The sequence below is a fragment of the Haliotis cracherodii genome, unplaced genomic scaffold (assembly GCF_022045235.1).
Source record: "Haliotis cracherodii isolate W230 unplaced genomic scaffold, xgHalCrac1.p SCAF_4, whole genome shotgun sequence".
NCBI classification, from domain to species: Eukaryota; Metazoa; Mollusca; class Gastropoda; order Lepetellida; family Haliotidae; genus Haliotis; species Haliotis cracherodii.
In genome coordinates this window covers 72270364-72289481 of record NW_027266297.1, presented here as the reverse complement: position 1 = coordinate 72289481, position 19118 = coordinate 72270364, and the positions used below count along the sequence as shown (strand labels likewise).

General features: G+C 42.1%; 2 protein-coding genes across 2 annotated transcripts in view; one reads left to right on the top strand and one right to left on the bottom strand.

Moving 5' to 3' along the window:
• Positions 1 to 4305: 4305 nt before the first annotated feature.
• On the bottom strand, positions 4306 to 12368 carry LOC139480126 (BTB/POZ domain-containing protein 19-like). The gene is made up of 7 exons (XM_071263155.1): positions 12203 to 12368; positions 9750 to 9981; positions 9288 to 9341; positions 8105 to 8233; positions 7117 to 7248; positions 6472 to 6597; positions 4306 to 4840 (listed from the first exon to the last, which is right to left on the bottom strand). The coding sequence occupies exons 1-7, from the start codon at positions 12286 to 12288 to the stop codon at positions 4715 to 4717; spliced, it is 885 nt and encodes a 294-aa protein (XP_071119256.1). The 5' UTR covers positions 12289 to 12368; the 3' UTR covers positions 4306 to 4714.
• Positions 12369 to 14538: 2170 nt separating this feature from the next.
• Positions 14539 to 19118, top strand: part of LOC139479887 (aminopeptidase O-like) — a 107114-nt gene continuing 102534 nt past the window's right edge. The window contains exons 1-3 of the mRNA XM_071262806.1: positions 14539 to 15638; positions 16478 to 16641; positions 18187 to 18304. Of these exons, the coding sequence (XP_071118907.1) occupies positions 14539 to 15638; positions 16478 to 16641; positions 18187 to 18304 (1382 nt within the window). The remainder of the gene's footprint in view (positions 15639 to 16477; positions 16642 to 18186; positions 18305 to 19118) is intronic.

Sequence of the window (19118 nt, the reverse complement as noted above, 5' to 3'; positions counted from 1 at the left end):
CACTAACAATGCTTCCTGTGTAAACAATGCTTCCTGTGTAAACAATGCTTCCTGTGTAAACAATGCTCCAATGTTACCTGGGGCCAAAGTCATAAGCATTCTCAGAGTTTTCTTGAGAATACTCTTAACTTGCTAAGAAAATTCTAAGCTAAGAGTAACACTTAGGAGTGTAGTAGAATAGCTCTGACAGTAAATAGTTAAAACGTCTTTCTTTGCTTGAAAATGTCTGAGGTGAGAGACTGCGTTGCCGAGCGGAAGCCATTTTGTAGAGTTAACAAATTCTGAAGTAGACTTAGTAGAGTCTTCTTTGCGGACTCCTAACTCTTGCTCACTCTAAGAGTCATCTTAAGTATAAAGAGGCTTTATAACTAGGTCTTTAATTTCAATTACAATATCTGTATATCAACCTCCAGGGACAACTGAAATCATATATGAGTGTATGATAGATGGTGAAATCATGTCATGAAGTTTGAAGGCCACATACTGATGTACAAAAGGTAATTTATAGCATGTGTGTCTGTCAACTGCTTACTTCAGACATACACAGACCAAGGAATTGCAATGCTAATTATGTAATGATTGAAGCCTCTACTCTAGTGGCAGTATACTCTGACAGTTGTTGATACTATTCTGCTGTTGAACATTCATAGTCACATATACACACATGCTCCAACATCCACTTACCTAGTCTTTGAATGGCACTCAGATGTGATACTTCATAGTCACATATACACGCATGCTCAAACATCCACTCACCTAGTCTTTGAATGACACTCAGATGTGATACACACAAGAGAGAGAATCTATGGATGTCAACTTCTTCATTATGACGACACAATGTTATATACTTACCCCTTCATGAGTAAGCATATACTCTGAAACATTGCGTTTCTCATAATAATGAAGTTAGCATATACTCTGAAACATTGCGTTTCTCATAATAATGAAGTTAGCATATACTCTGAAACATTGCGTTTCTCATAATAATGAAGTTAGCATATACTCTGAAACATTGTGTTTCTCAAAATAATGAAGTTAGCATATACTCCAAAACTTTGTTTCTCATAATAATGAAATTAGCATGTACTCCAAATCTTTGTGTTTCTCATAATAATGAAGGTAGGATATACTCCGAAATATTGTGTTTCTCATAATAATGAAGTTAGCATATTCTCCAAAACTTTGTGTTTCTCATAATAATGAAGGTAGGATATACTCCAAAACATTGTTTTTTCTCATAATGATGAAGTTAGCATATACTCCAAAACATTGTTTCTCATAATAATGAAGTTAGCATATATTCCAAAACTTTGTGTTTCTCATAAAAACATTCTCAAATACTCTCTCCCTTATCCTCTTACCTGTTGGTGTCAATCTACAAATAATAACAACACACATTCTATAAACAACTAGAGACATGCCGTACTTGTTTTATTCACACAACACATAGTTTTGGTCATTAATACTGGCTGTACAGTGTGTGCCCTAACCATACACCTGGGGTATCACAGGCTGTACAGTGTGTGCCCTAACCATACACCTGGGGTATCACTGGCTGTACAGTGTCTGCCCTAACCATACACCTGGGGTATCACAGACTGTACAGTATGTGCCCTAACCATACACCTGGGGTATCACAGGCTGTACAGTGTGTGCCCTAACCATACACCTGGGGTATCACAGACTGTACAGTGTGTGCACTAACCATACACCTGGGGTATCACTGGCTGTACAGTGTGTGCCCTAACCATACACCTGGGGTATCACTAGCTGTACAGTGTGTGCCCTAACCATACACCTGGGGTATCACTAGCTGTACAGTGTGTGCCCTAACCATACACCTGGGGTATCACAGGCTATACAGTGTGTGCCCTAACCATACACCTGGGGTATCACTAGCTGTACAGTGTGTGCCCTAACCATACACCTGGGGTATCACTAGCTATACAGTGTGTGCCCTAACCATACACCTGGGGTATCACTAGCTGTACAGTGTGTGCCCTAACCATACACCTGGGGTATCACAGGCTATACAGTGTGTGCCCTAACCATACACCTGGGGTATCACTGGCTATACAGTGTGTGCCCTAACCATACACCTGGGGTATCACAGGCTGTACAGTGTGTGCCCTAACCATACACCTGGGGTATCACTAGCTGTACAGTGTGTGCCCTAACCATACACCTGGGGTATCACTAGCTGTACAGTGTGTGCCCTAACCATACACCTGGGGTATCACTAGCTGTACAGTGTGTGCCCTAACCATACACCTGGGGTATCACTAGCTATACAGTGTGTGCCCTAACCATACACCTGGGGTATCACTAGCTGTACAGTGTGTGCCCTAACCATACACCTGGGGTATCACAGGCTATACAGTGTGTGCCCTAACCATACACCTGGGGTATCACTGGCTATACAGTGTGTGCCCTAACCATACACCTGGGGTATCACAGGCTGTACAGTGTGTGCCCTAACCATACACCTGGGGTATCACTAGCTGTACAGTGTGTGCCCTAACCATACACCTGGGGTATCACTGGCTGTACAGTGTGTGCCCTAACCATACACCTGGGGTATCACTGGCTGTACAGTGTGTGCCCTAACCATACACCTGGGGTATCACTAGCTATACAGTGTGTGCCCTAACCATACACCTGGGGTATCACAGGCTGTACAGTGTGTGCCCTAACCATACACCTGGGGTATCACTAGCTGTACAGTGTGTGCCCTAACCATACACCTGGGGTATCACTGGCTATACAGTGTGTGCCCTAACCATACACCTGGGGTATCACTAGCTATACAGTGTGGAATAATGATGTCTTAACAGAAACTATAGGCAAAGTTTCTGACAGAAAATGAATTCTGTTAAACATCAAATGGCTACACACACATCAATGCTTAAATATCCACAGTTATGGATGACATACATCAGTGAAAAATGAAAAGATAATCCTGAATTCATCCACTATTTAAGTAAAATGTTTCATATACAACAAGAATATTGTGTCCATATTGTACAGACATGACCCTTTCATATGTACATATCATCAGCTGTGTCATGGAGAATGCCAGTGTACCAAATATATTAAATATATTTTGGTGACATGGATTTTTGAGCTGCATACTAAAATGTATAAAAAGTGATCTACTAATTACAATGCTATTCAACTGTAACAACTTATATGAAATCATGAACAGTCTATATTAACAACAATAAATTACGTATAGCTGTCAATTTCATGCTAATATGTACAGGTATGCATGATAAAAGCAGTTAACATCTTGATAAAATGGAAAGTAACAAAACTGGATTTGATTCATTTTGGGTATAAAATCAGAAAGATAAAATGCTGCTGCAATTAAAGGGAACCAATAAATATAAATGCTGAGTTCTAAGCTTTCATGTAAAATGTATATAAAATAATATTTACAATTCTCAGAATTAATACAATGCAAACCTCTCAAGCAATGGAGGGATACAAGTGTAGCTTTGGGAATATGTCTGCCCCTTATATCATCGCCACTTGAAATAGAATAATGCCATGTAGCAATTATTAATGAAGGTTGGCAATCAGGTGACTGACTGGAGTTACAACTAGCAGTGTGTGCATCTTGAACTATGTCAGTGCTTTAATACAATATCTGCTATTTTTTGCTAAAGGTAGCCGCTTGCAGTCTGTCTGTCTGTTTGTTTGCTTGTTGTTTAACGCCACACTCAGCAATATTCCAGCTATATGACGGCGATCTGTAAATAATCGAGTGTGGACCAGACAATCCAGTGATTGACATCATGAGCATCGATCCATGCAACTGGGATCGATGACATGCATCAACCAAGTCAGCGAGCCTGACCACCTGATCCTGTTAGTTGCCTATATTTCTTGAAAAGTGCACTTTGCAATTTTTGCTATCACTTGAATATGAACTGTCAATGCAAGCCTAGTTTTTCTGCTGAAACAGATTCCCCTTGGTGTAAAGGGCAAAATAGTCATGGAAAGTATATGAATGGGCCACTGAAAAACAGTGATGACACCAGGTGTTCGCGAAAAAGGGAAAGCATGTCCTGCCCTACCGGTATCACCACCATTCACACAATTTGCATAAAAACGCCAGTATTTATTGCCTGATGCCACACTGCAGTACTCCTGCCATGGGACGTCAGCCTGTAAACAAACCCCCAAACCAGACAATCAAGTGATCAATGAACCAGAAAATCCCGTGACACGAGACTACCATTACTGATGTTGTTGAAACAAATAAAAACTATAGGTTAATTTTTAATTACGCCAGGTGTTCAGAGATTTTGCTGCTAATAAGTAAAGAAAAACGTTAAGAAATATATTCATCTTGCAATGAAGTGGGGCACAGTTTTAAAGTCTCGTCCCAAACATGTCTTTTGTAGTTGAGTCAGCATAGATACATGTTACTGATGATGAAACTCCGGGACTTCAGTCCACCGGCAGAAACATCGCCCCAGTTCAAGTAAATATAAACTGCAATATTCCTTATCAGAGGAATGGCTTGTTTGCACTTTTTAAGTACATGCACTTATGCAGTTTTCTTTGTAAATTAAAAATTGCGATATTTTTTGTGATTCTATTTCAAATGGCGAGGACTATAGAATCCTAAATCCCGGCATGGCAATGTCAGCAGTATTCCAGGCCTGGTATGAGATGTACATGTAGAGCCCTGCTTGTACAGCAGTCATCACTTGGACTCCAGGTACTTGTGACAGTCCCGGGAGTTGGTGCCCCGCCTCTTCTGTGTCTGTGGGTTGCCCTTCTCTGGGTGCTTCAAGGCATGGAATCTCCATGCTTGGGCAAAACTGTCAACCTGCAACATCAACGCCAACACATTCAAATTCCGCGCACTTATTTTGAGGTAATTCGGCTACTCCTAAGCTTCCAGTTCTCCCTGCTTTTGTTGTATCATAGCCTACTCAACTGTCATAAGTCATAAAGTTCTAGGAAATAAGGTAATACTTCTGTTTCACTCAAGTTGTCATAAGGTTCAAAATGTGTAAAGTCAAAGGAATTTTCGAATCCTATTCACATGAGAACGACCCGCGAAGATTTGGGGTGGAATAGGTATTCACCAAACCATGCTTGCCGTTAAGGCGTAAGAGGCAACTGTTTGTCATAAGAGTCAACTAACGGGATCGGGTGGTCAGGCTCACTGACTTGGTTGATGCATGTCATCATATCCCATTTGAGTAGATCGATGCTCATGATGTTAATCACTGGATGGTCTGGTCCAGACTTGATTATTTACAGGCCGAGGTCATATAGCTGGAATATTGCTGAGTGCGGCGTTATACAACAAACAAAACAAACATTTGAGCAAACAATCAGATGAGCCTGCACAACCATGACATACCACCTGCTGAGTATGGGCCTCAAACGAGGCTGCTGTAAAACTACATGTACATGTGATGGAAAGTAGCTCGTACCCACCTCTTTATAAAATAGTGGAAAGTGTAAGTAAGGTAGCAGTGTTGCAATTGTCAGTATTATTCACTGGGGTCTATTGTTGAGATCCTAATTGATTTGGGCAGGTGCTACTGAGGAGGCCGAGATTTTACGACTCTTCTGTCACATGTCAACATGTCAGCACCATCCTCATCACAGACTGCTGCTACAAGGGACACAACTCTGAGGTTAGACTATTGATACAGCTGATAGTTGTCTTGGTTTGTTTCCTGAGTTACAGTTGGCACCATGGAGTCATGTCCCATATAAGGTGTGTCTTCGAGTGGAGTGAGTGAGTGAGTTAGGTTAAGGCCACTTTGAACAGTATTTTAGTCCTATCACAGTGTCAGCTTCATGTGTCAGAACACCCAAAGTTATTAGACATTTGCCACTTTGATGAAACCCCGGAGCACAGATATGATGCTGACAAACCTAGAAACAAAATCTGAGCGAACCTGGCTCTGAACCCACATTCCTAGGAGTCTTGCATTCCTATTTATATAAGGGACGCAAGTCTGCTTTAGTCATTTAGCCACCAAGTATGTCTCAGGAGTTTATGCGACATCATGATTTCATTGAACTAAAAATTATGAAAGAATATTTTCACCTATGTTTAGTGGGAATAGTGCATTGTTAATAGGAATGAATAAACAAAGGGATGAACTATGACATCAAAATTAGGTTATCTCAGAGAATCAAAGATCTTTGAAGAACAATGGGTGTTATAAAACATCACTCAATTACAACCATAGTATAAAGGGTCATGTTTGGTTGTTTTAACGCCGCAGTCAAAAATAATCCAAGTATAAGATGACAGCCTTTAAATAATGACAACCAGATAATCCAATCAACATTACTGTGAGAAACACGCCGTGCCACTGGGGTACGATAACACGTCATCACCCTCACCCAACTGATGCCCACTGGATGAGAGCCTGTAGCTATACTCTAGTGCCAAGCTGAGTGTTTAGATTATGCTGTGTGTGTCCTACTCACCGGGATGAATCCATCCTTCTTGTTCTCTGTCTCCAAGGTAGAGAGTTCCTCAGGAGACAGTAGAGGTAGTCGGATATACTTCACAGCGGCACCGCCGATATCAGCTACTGTTTTCCCCATTACAACCTGAGACAGACACACAGAAATGTGTTGATGATGCAGGAATGTATGGATTGATGGTTAAAACAAGATCGTTGTAATCTCTCAACTATATCTTAGAAAGCACATCATAGTAAGATATTTCGAAATTTTAAGAATTGGAAATTGCATTATAGAAGTGGATTCATTATTGAATTTTATAGTTTTAATAATATATATTATATATTCTGAGATTTGTTTATAACAAAGTAGCTTCAGAAAAGCAACAGAGTACCAGTAGATTTGCTTATCAGATTTTTGGTTTGTAGACACCTGGTAGATATTTCACAGGTGTTATCTGGGGATTGAACTGTGAATTTATTCCAATCATACATATCAGAAATATGATTATCTGTAAAGCTGTAAATGTTTTCTGACATGTGTCTTAAAAAAAGTCATACCATGTTCCAATGACAAAAGAAAACACTTCGGTTAGTGATATATTTTGATATTTTTCTATTTAACAGTTTCAATGCTCAAATTAATCACTGGCAGAAAGAAACTTACCGAGTTGACCGTTGCCCACTCCTTGACCGCTCTGTACAAGTCCATCTCGTCCATCTGGAGCTGGCTGCTGCACAACACGGCCGACATCGCCTCCTCCCCCATCTCTTGGAACCCCTTCGACTTGAACACATTCTGAAACATACAGACATTTCCTTAAACATCACAAGTTCATGAAGAACAAGCATGAAATACTCGGATCCCCTGCCAATATGACCGGTTGTGAGCAAGGCAAGAAAGGTTGTATGGTTTTCAAGATCTGCTATGGAAACGAGCACTACCACCATTTTTAGTCTATCACAGTTGTTGCCATGGAAACTAGAAATTTTTTTTTAAAAAAAACCCCAACTTTCAAAAGGCACCAGTTCACCACTAGACCTATCTATGTACCAAGTTTGGCTAAGATATCTCTCAAGAATTTTTAGTTCTGCTCCAGAAACGAAACGTGATGGACAGACAGCACCCATTCCTATATCCCCTTTCCACTGAGTGGCAGGGGATAGTTTAACTCCAATCTCTAGTGTTTATTTTACACACGTTAGCTTGCAGTAGCTGACACTGCATGTGAACCAAGTTCAAACCACAAAACACAGAGAAGATGTAACAATAAACATGCCCCCGCCAACTCCTGTGTTTTGTGATTCTGATACAGCCATGTTGGCCCAGTCTGGTCAAGGTCCACAGTAAGTGATGACTGAACGGCTGAGGAGAGTTTCCCCAACACATGTACAGTTAGTTTTACTACCTAGAATTGCCACCTGTCAACAGTTACTCTCTTTAATGACAAGATCACCCTAGGCTTATGGTCATTTTCCAGAAAAATACCAAGAAAAGTAAAACTGCCTTTGTCACACAATTAGATCCAAATCTGATCTTTATTTAAATGTGGCCTTCACCATTAAGTCCCTGGACTGGGTACTCATGCACTCAGTAATGATGAATGTGTTGCCAACACCGTGTGTATGAATGTCATGTGATTACTTCTGCTTACACCTGTATTCTGCTCTATGAACTCTACAGTCTTGTTCTTGAGGTCATCTTGACCGTAGGTGACCGCAGCCTGCAACACGTCACACGCATTGCCCACGGTCAGGTTTTCTATCAAATACTGGGAGCACAGCTGAAACACAAACACACACAAATATATATGCCAGCATTGAAGACATGCCATTGTAGACATACCATTAAATATATATCATTGTAGATGTCATTAAGTATATATCATTGTAGATATACCACTGTACAAGAATGAAGATATGCCATTGAAGACATGCTATTTCACCTTTATATAAACATTTATGAATATCTTTAAATCAGAAAAGCATACAACTTTTTGGATAACAACTTCTGGTTTATTGCATATAGCAATGCTTTGATGTAGATTTTTACACCGTTATCAAGTTGGAGAGACAACCAAGTGATGAGAGGTATATATGCATGACATGTTGTGATAAGCAGCAGTGAGTGAGTGAGTGAGTTGGGTTTAACACCGCTTTTAACAGTATTCCAGTTATATCATGGCGTGTCAGCTTAATGTGGGAGGAATGTCCGAAGTGATGCAGGTCTCAGACACTCACCACTTCGGTGAAACCCACGAGCACGGGTATGGTGCTGACAAACCTAGAAACATAATCGGGGCGAACCGGGATTCGAACCCACAATCATAGGTTTCTGGCGTGCCCAAGGGACGCAACTCTGCACAGCAAATCTCGGCGCCTTAGACGACTGGGCCACCCGTGCTCCCCAATAAGCAGCAGATTAACATTGACAACAACAGGTGATAAATAACAAGTAGCATACAGATGTACTGTAAGAGTAACAATTAGCACACAGGTAATGAAGCACACAGGTAATGAAGCACACAGGTAATGAAGCACACGGGTAATGAAGCACACGGGTAATGAAGCACACGGGTAATGAAGCACACGGGTAATGAAGCGCACTGATCTTTCAGTCAGTGTGTAGCACCACTTTTAGCAATACTCCAGCCACATCACAGTGGAGGAACCAACAAGGTCCTTCAAACACTGGGGAATCAACGCAGGTCACTGGTGTGATCCAAACCTTTAACCACTCGGCCACCCCTCTTATGGAAGGTCTTATGGAAGGTCAGAAACTAAATCCGTCTTTGGTTACACACAGACAAAGAAAGTGCTACTACCAAACTAATTTACCTTCTTGAGATCATCAAGGCCATATTCCAGAGCAGTGGCCAGGACATCTATTGCCTGAAGAAAATAACCTTGATTAGAGACTGGTACAGCAGATTACACTGACATGGCGCTACAGGTGTTTGTCCTCCCTGCAAACTCATGACTGTGACAGATGCTTAGGGACGAGGATGAGGACTGAATTCCGAAGTAGAATCTTGAAATATACTACTCAAAAGAAGTTAAAGAACACCTGATTTTTCCATATGGCTATAATTAATCTGTCATGGCCATTGGGTGTTCTTTAACTTCTTTTGAGTAGTATATATTTCCATGACAGTTTTTGTGGTTAGCAATGTACGTGTTAGTTTGAGGTACCATGATGTTTTGAATTACAAACATAATGCAAACTAGAATGAAAGCAATACATGTTACAACCACAGCTGGACATCAGACGTACTTAAGACAGAGTGTTTGGTGACTCACATTTTTGGATGATAGGTGGACACAGTTGGTGTAAACGAATTCCAGCAATGTCAGGAATATGTCTGGAGACATGTCTGACAGCACAAACGGAACATCTTTGTCAGCACCAGAGTTCTTTGTATTTTGGTTCTGTTCAGCAAACATGGCCTTGAACACAGCACAGCGGGAGGACAAAATACATCGATGTGCATACACTGTCTTTCTGTTCGGCCCCAGTAGAAACTTTAAATCACTGCAATAGAATAGACAAGAAAATTCTCATTTGTCAGAGGACAGTTGTTTTCTCATGGCAATATTCCGCCCATTGCACAGTAAGTACACAAGAACGGTCTAGTTCTCATCACCAAAACATGGACATCTTAAAAATATATCGAGATAATTTCAATGTGATGTCTTTAGAAATGCTAGCTATATATGATTAGGATATAGATTAGGCAAAGATGACAATCATGTTCTTACATCTGGGATGAGTAACTCGGGTCGGGTGGGTACTGAGTAGCATCAGGATACCCACTGGACTACCTGAACCCGTGGTTAGTCACGTGATTTATTACTTGCCTGTGAAGAGATCACCGGTTTAATATACATACATCTGTATTACACAATAATACCAAAATGTGTGCTTATGTACTCTCGGATCTAAGCTCTGAACATCCTTTGGCTTATTCAATGACATTGTGTCAGGAGATGGTAGATCACTGAGAGGAGCTTATGCACACTTGATGACCCCAGCAACCTTGTTGCTAGGCTGACGTCAAATGGCATTGTTTTGCAGATGGATCTTGCAACAAAATTCTACAAATTATGTCATCGGGTACTGTGATGTGATTGTGAACCTTGTGGTGCAAGGCCCCGTTCCACAGGGCGATCGTACTGCAGAGCAACGACAGTCATTGGTCTAAATTAAAGTATGTGAGTTGCGATAACCTTAACGCTACGATAATTTTGTGGAAAGGACGCCTGAATTCTAAAGGTGGACCGTTGTATGGTATTAACTTCATACGTTTCAACTTGTTTGAAGTATTATTCAGTTAAACTTAATTGGATTATGTCATGGGTCGTGTAGGTGTCAGCCTATTCACACTCAACAGTATAATTCTAAAAACTTTATAAGTTGCAAGTAATAAATAAAATGCTAAACTCGCTCCTGTGTAAAACCAATTTTAAAAAAACTTGTGAATAGTTGTGGCATCTGATAGGGCTGCCGGGTACCCGCTGTAGGTCTCAAGAGATAGGTTCATAATGTCCGATTGGAAATAGTTTGACTGTAGCCCTGGACAAAATGTATTTAGACAGACGTATAAAACGATCTAGTCATGCATACACTGAAGTTGACTGAAGTTTTATCTGTATTCAAACATATAAAAGTCTGGGTTCCTAGTCAGAAAGAAATGCGAACATTAGTGACTTGTAATATATCCATATAGTTTAAGATTATTTTTGTCATCAAACAATATATCACATGACCAACCGCGGGTCCGGGTAGTTCTGTGGGTACCCGAGTCCTTCTCAGTACCCACCCAACCCGAGTACCCGAGTTACCCGTCCCAGTCCTAGTATCTGACTCACTTTCGCTCGTCAGATACCAGAACTATTCACTCATTTCATAAAATTGGTATTGCACAGGAGCTTGTTTAGTAATCTATATATAATATTTAGTGACAAAAATCCACTGTACCTCCACGTTCACCCTAAAGGTCACATTTCTTCCTGACTATCCACGCAGCCAGGGTAGTAAATTTGGACTTGTCCCAGCCCATTTACTGCTAGTCCCAGGACACAAATAGTTACAGGCCTGCTGGACCCGTGGATACCCATACAGATATCTTGATCCCAGGGGTTGGGGTGTGTGAAGGGGAGTGCCCCCACCCCCACTCCCGTGCCTTTTTAGTGTAATGTACAGTATACATATGTATTGATATCTTAAGTGATATTCATATCTGTCATTCTATTGATTAACAAACTGTACAAGCAATAATCTTATGAGTTTTCATTATTGCTTTCATGATTGCAATATATGAATCTGTGATATGTTTAATTTATATGAAGACAAGATTCAATATACTATATAAGGGAAGTTATAGAAGGCAGAGGGAAGTTATAGAAGGCAGAGGGAAGTTATAGAAGGCAAAGGGAAGTTATAGAAGGCAAAGGGAAGTTATAGAAGGCAGAGGGAAGTTATAGAATGCAGAGGGAAAAAAATAATCCGAAAACCTGCAGTTGCCTCGAAATCAACAAGCAGACGCACTAAGCGTTACGGTCCAGTATTTATAATTTATTACTCAAAATATCCATTAATCAATGTATGGGTCAATAAATCAATAAAGGGCCACTCTAGAATAGAGTATAACATTATGGTAGTTGCATAATTAAGTTGTAAGAATACACGGCATAACGTTATGTACATGTATGACGTTGCAGCTATTTGGTAAACATCGTGTTGACAAGCTCACCTGTGTTCTTTAGAATTGATCAACTTTTTCATCTGCACCGCAAACTCTGTCACATCTCCTTTCATACATCTCTCGCTGGATGCCATTGTTCCTCGACTCAAACTATGTTTTTAAATGACCTGTTGTCGGTTCAAAATCAGCGGACTGGCTTAGTTTATGTTGTTGTCAAGCACGCACTTCTACTTATTAGTACTTTTCACCAGACGATAATAAGATAAGATACTAACCGTTAAACGAACACAAAGACGGTCAGTCGAATTATGATTTTTCACCATAACCTTACGTTTTCAGCATGGTTAGGCCTTGTGATGAAAAACATATGAGCTGCATTGGTCCCAGACAATTTGGAGAAAATGGCCGCATTTATAGTGAAAATGGACACTATTTTGAAGAAAATTGCCCCATGTTTGAGAGAAAATGATGCCGAAAATGGCCCCAGACAAAGTTTAGTTATTATTAGTTTACTTATTTAGTTATTTGAAACAATTGTTACATTAGACACTTGTGTCATACTTGACATAATTTATGATTATTTTGTTTGTTTTTCAAGTATCATCATCATCATCATCATCATCATCATCATCATCATCAGTAGTAGTAGAAGCCAGAGAGGTCGGAGAAGTGAGGTTTAGTGATGGCATCAAATTGCAACGAGCCTGACCACAGCTAAAATCAAACTGACTGTTTCTTACAACATGTGTCAGAAGACAGGGAAATCGGCCTCCTTGATCCCTTGTCTCGTGTCAGAACGGATTCGCAGAGTATGCGGAGACCCGGAGTTACCGTCACTCAGTACGCGGAGTTCACACAGCAGGGAGGGGGCTTTCCATGCTACTGACTGGGTGCAGTGCCATCCATGGACCACGACGTTGGGAAGAGTTGGAGACGGACTTGGAAACCACGTGACATTGTGACATTCCAGAATATCCTATCAATAAGTAAACTAAATGTCTAAACAATAAATAAGCTAAGGGTCTGACCATTAGATATTCTGGATGGGGGTGGAGTGGTGGGGTGGAGGGGGCTGCGGGGGCTGCGGGGCTGGGGGTTGGGGAACTGGGGGCTGGGGGCTGGGCGTTTGGGGCTAATCGAAAAACATAAATTGTCTACAAAAATACTCGAAAAAATAATTATGCCCCAGGCTGTCGAATAAAATGCTGGTATCTTGTGTCCAGATTAGATATCTTACAGCTACAAAACCAGACAGTATTTATTGAAAAATAAGAGCCTGAAAAACACTTTGCAACAATTTAATTATTGTGGCAGGCATTTTTTTCTCAACAATGTGAAATGTAAGTATTTTTTTCGAGCAGGTTTGGGGACAATTTACCTTTTTCGATATTGATTTTAGTGGAATATTATGACTTGCCAGATGATATTATTGACTTATTATGTTCTTAATGTTTACTTGCCTGCTGTCACTGCCGGGTAGAGGCTGTTTTGCTATATATTATAAAAAAAATTCGGATGAAGGAGAAAATGGCCCCAGACAATTTGGGGGAAATGCCCCAAGTTTAACTGAAAATGGTCCCAAATTTTGGAGTAAATGGATCGACATTTTGGAGAAAATGGACCCAAATAATGGGTAAACCATCCCAACGCAAATCTACAAATCTGTAGTGACTTAGGGAATAAAATCTTTTTGAGCAGCTGTACTAGCTACTTGATATCATATTGATACTCATGTTGCGTTTTATATATAAAAAGTATGATTATAATCTTGTTTTATTAGTCAACTGACTCAAGCTTTTATATAGCTATTCATCCTTAAAATTATCACTGTGTGTATACCGTTTTAATACAAAATCATTAAACTGTCGGACACTGTCTTGGGCGAAGACAATGTAATATTTTACGAATGCTTCTATAAATAAGTGCCTATGTTGTTCGAATAACGTTTGTGACACATATACATATGTATGTTAAAAAAAGTACAATTGAAGGGCAGCTAACTCTAATTTATTGTGAATGATTGTAAACAGTGTGATGAAAGCTAAACGTTGTTGACAATCTCAATTCGCATGGTGTTATTACCCATTACAGAAAACACCAGGCCACTTGAATAGGGAATAAGGAAGGATTAGCAAAATATGCGACAACTGTCATAGCGCTATGAAACCCAGCACACCTTTCACAAGAAGCGAAAGTTACAGTTAGACTAATATGAATTCATGATTTATGAATAAACGGAATTATTTTACCAATATTGGAATTTTCATATGGTTGAATGTCTTAGGTTTTCGATTGATTAACTTAACAAGATATGGATGCAGTTTCTGATGATATGCCCTTTTAGTGTGCACACCAGAGATAAAGTGAGCTAGGTAGTACAAGAAATGTCTGAACGTGCAGAAGACGATAGTGGTCATGAGCTTGACCTGCCCTTGTCAGCCAACATACATGATGTCAGGGTGTCTCACTTTCTCCTCCATCTCAAGTGTGATCTTGAATCTAGAAGGTTGACAGGTGACATCACTCTATTTTATCACCATGAGAACAGTAAACTAGACTGTGAGACTGTATCACAAACTGATACCAAACCAAACCCTGTGGAAACAACCTGTAAAAGCCATTCCAAAGTCCACCAAGCAAACACTGATCCAAGTACATCCACTGTACACGATCCTGCACTGAATGATTTGTGTGAGCATGAACGTAGAGAGAGTGAAGATTTCTCAAAGACAGGGAACATGAATATATATAATGATGATTCTGTCATTGTTCCAGCTACATCAAGCATACAAAGTGGAAATGCATTAGCTCGATGCTCCGATCAAGAGGTACTTCAATCCTTTTCTATTCCAGATAAAACAGAAACTCAAAATTCACTACATATTCCCAATCCTTGCCAGGATGCAGTCAGGATGATATTAGATGCTTATGACCTTGATGTGAGCTGTGCTGAGGAGCTGATACTGTCACCTGATCTGGAAAGAAAGCTGTCCTTTGCCAAACGAGGAGATGTAGAAAGTGCATCCGGTGTTTATATGCAGTGTTACATGCACTGTCAAACCAACCCCCTCCAGGTCTCTGTCTGTAAACACAGCATCAGACTCGGGGGAGGAGGGGGGAAGGGTGAGGATGTTCAGTCTCCGACTGGGTCTGGTGAGAGCAGGCTCCACCAGGTTCATGGTGAGGTTTTTGAAGGTGATGATGATAAAAGTGAATCACAGACTATAGCCGGAGATGCTGACATGAAGTCGGGGTCACTAGATTCTGGTGGAGAGGGTGTGGCCCCTGGGGGTGTGAGTTGTAGAAAGACTTGCAGTGAATACAGAGATAAACAGGATGCTGCACGTCACACGTGTGTCCAGGGTGAAGGTGAGATACACACAGACACACAACGTAGCAGGGAAGGTGTGACGAGAGCTGTAAGGATACAGTACAGCACAGTGGGAGGGCCGTCACTCAAGTGGACTCTGGATCAAGATGGAAAGTAGGCAGTGCAGTCTGGGTAACTGGGTGTCAGTAGGCTTGCCTTTAGCCATGGGTGTAAAATGTTTGCATATATTAACCACATTATGTTATTCTTATATCCTTCAACTTGCTGCCTTGTGTTCAAGGCTGTCTTTGAGTTGTCATGACTCAAATCAAATCGTTCCCATATGGTCCTAGGGGTGACTGAAAAGTTCTGATCCTATGACTGTGTTATGGAGTTGGTTGGAACAGTACACCTTTAGTGAGTTTTCCATGATGTTTATCCTTAATATTGGCCATTAATGGTCTGACCTTTGGGGAGGTAGTCCACCAGTAGGATGTCCAGATTACCAAAGCCAATACATCCTTCGAAGTTAGGCCCAGAGTGTTACAGTCACCCCTCGTATCCTGGAGTTGGGGGACCTGAGAATACGGGACTACAGAACCATGACAGCTGCTGTAAACACATCAACTGTTTTATTTTATTGACAAGATATTTGGTTAAGAAACACATGATGTGTTTGACGCAAACTTTCTTTCCTTTCTCTTTCACACATGTTCAATGATATTCAGACACTAATGTTTATCAACATTGTTCAAGGGAGCCCCAAAACAAACAGTCTGAATCTGTTATAAAGAAACCCATTTCTCAACTTTTTCTTTTGGCCTGGGTGAATATCTGATCCAAATGATAGAAAATGATTCCTTAAACTATATTTCTCAATCTTTTTTCTATTTCTTTAATATGATCAAGTTTGAATATATGCATCTTACACGCAGTCAAAATAGAACAGATTTCTATGGGTCCTGTTTAACATAGCAAGCTAAAGTACAGTTACATGTCCTGACTGTTTCCAGGGAGTGTGTGTTCACTGTTGGTCACTGGCTCAACAACCGCTCCTGGTTCCCCAGTCAGGATGCTCCGGTCGCCATGGCCACCTGGCAGGCTTGGGTCACTGTTCAGGAGAGGCTGACGGTACTGATGACTGGAGACAAGTCCTGTACACCGTCAGTGTCCCAGGGTGAGTCCTGTACCCCTCAGTGTCCCAGGGTGAGTCCTGTACCAAATCAGTGTCCCAGGGCGAGTCCTGTCCCCAATCAGTGTCCCAGGGCGAGTCCTGTACCCCATCAGTGTCCAAGAGTAAGTCCTGTACCCCCTCAGTGTCCCAGGGTGAGTCCTGTCCCCAATCAGTGTCCCAGGGTGAGTCCTGTCCCCAATCAGTGTCCCAGGGCGAGTCCTGTACCCCATCAGTGTCCAAGAGTGAGTCCTGCACCCCACCAGTTTCCCAGGGTAAGTCCTGTATCCCATCAGTGTCAAAGGGTGAGTCCTGTACCCCTCAGTGTCCCAGGGTAAGTCCTGTATCCCATCAGTGTTCAAGGGAGAGTCCTGTACCCAATCAGGGTGAGTCCTGTACAGCATCAGTGTCCCAGGGTAGGTCCTATACATCATCAGTGTCCTAGGGTAAGTCCTATACACCATCAGTGTCCCATGGAAAGTTCTGTACCCCATCAGTGTACCAGGGTGAGTCCTGTACACCATCAGGGTAAGTCCTGTACACCATCAGGGTAAGTCCCGTACACCATCAGTGTCCAAGGGTGAGTCCTGTACACCATCAGTGTCCCAGGTTGAGTCCTGTACACCATCAGTGTCCCAGGGGGAGTTCCATACACAATCAGGGTGAGTCCTGTACACCATCATTGTCCCAGAGTGAGTACTGTACACCATCAGTGTCCCAGGGTGAGTACTGTACACATCAGTGTCCCAGGGTGAGTCCTTTCCCCCATCAGTGTCCCAGGGAGAGTCCCATACACCATCAGTGTCCCAGGGTGAGTCCTTTCCCCCATCAGTGTCCCAGGGTGAGTCCTGTACACCATCAGTGTCCCAGGGTGAGTCCCGTACACCATCAGTGTCCCAGGGTGAGTCCTGAACACCATCAATGTCCCAGGGTGAGTCCTGTACAGCATCAGTGTCCCAGGGTGAGTCCTGTACCAAATCAGTGTCCCAGGGCGAGTCCTGTCCCCAATCAGTGTCCCAGGGCGAGTCCTGTACCCCATCAGTGTCCAAGAGTAAGTCCTGTACCCCATCAGTGTCCCAGGGTGAGTCCTGTACAGCATCAGTGTCCCAGGGTAAGTACTGTACACCATCAGTATCCCAGGGTGAGTTTTGTACATATCAGTGTCCCAGGGTGAGTCCTGTACACCGTCAGTTACATGGTGAGTTCAATATACTATCAGTGTGGTGAGTTCCCAGTTGTAAACATGCTTATAACTTGCCATTTGTGTGCTACTGTCATGTATTTTGTCACCATGTTGACTCTAGTTACAAAGCAACAATTTCTCATTCTCTAATGTTACATTGTAATGCATGGTAACATTCCACCTTAGCATGCTTTCTGCACACATTTTCCAAGAATACATTTGTGTATTGGCAACTGGGACTACTTTCTGGAACGTTGAGTTGAATGTGACCAGTATATGAACTGTCAAGTTTGTTGAATATCACATGTCAATATGCAAAAGAGAGTAAAGATAAGATCATTGATGTGGTTGTCATGGTGATGTTTTAGGATGGAAGACCTACTATTACTACAGTACAATGCCAATGCCCACCTCCACACTAGCTATAGCAGTCGGGACGTGGACACAGGTGGATGTCGTGCTGGAGCCAGATACTCCCAAGTCAAAGTACTGACACTTTAACCTGGCAGGAGAGTTCGCTCTTGTCTTCTGTGTCTTCCCTGCCTTGAGAGCTCCCTGTTGTCTCCTGTGTCTTCCCTGCCCTGAAAGACTCCTTTTGTCTCCTATGTCTTCCCTGCCCTGAGAGCCTCCTGTTGTCTTCTGTGTCTTCCCTGCCCTGAGAGACTCCTCTTGTCTCCTATGTCTTCCCTGCCCTGAGTGTTCCCTGTTGTCTCCTGTGTCTTCCCTGCCCTGAGAGCCTCCTGTTGTCTTCTGTGTCTTCCCTGCCCTGAGAGACTCCTTTTGTCTCCTATGTCTTCCCTGCCCTGAGTGTTCCCTGTTGTCTCCTGTGTCTTCCCTGCCCTGAGAGCCTCCTGTTGTCTTCTGTTGTCTTCCCTGCCCTTAGAGCCTCCTGTTGTCTTCTGTGTCTTCCCTGCCCTGAGAGACTCCTTTTGTCTCCTATGTCTTCCCTGCCCTGAGAGCCTCCTGTTGTCTTCTGTGTCTTCCCTGCCCTGAGAGACTCCTCTTGTCTCCTATGTCTTCCCTGCCCTGAGTGTTCCCTGTTGTCTCGTGTGTCTTCCCTGCCCCAAGAGCCCCCTGCTGTCTTCTGTGTCTTCCCTGCCCTGAGTGTTCCCTGTTGTCTTCTGTGTCTTCCCTTCCCCAAGAGCTCCCTGCTGTCTTCTGTGTCTTCCCTGCCCTGAGTGTTCTCTGTTGTCTCCTGTGTCTTCCCTGCCCTGACTGTTTCCTGTTGTCTTCTGTGTCTTCCCTGCCCTGAGAGACTCCTTTTGTCTCCTATGTCTTCCCTGCCCTGAGAGCTCCCTGC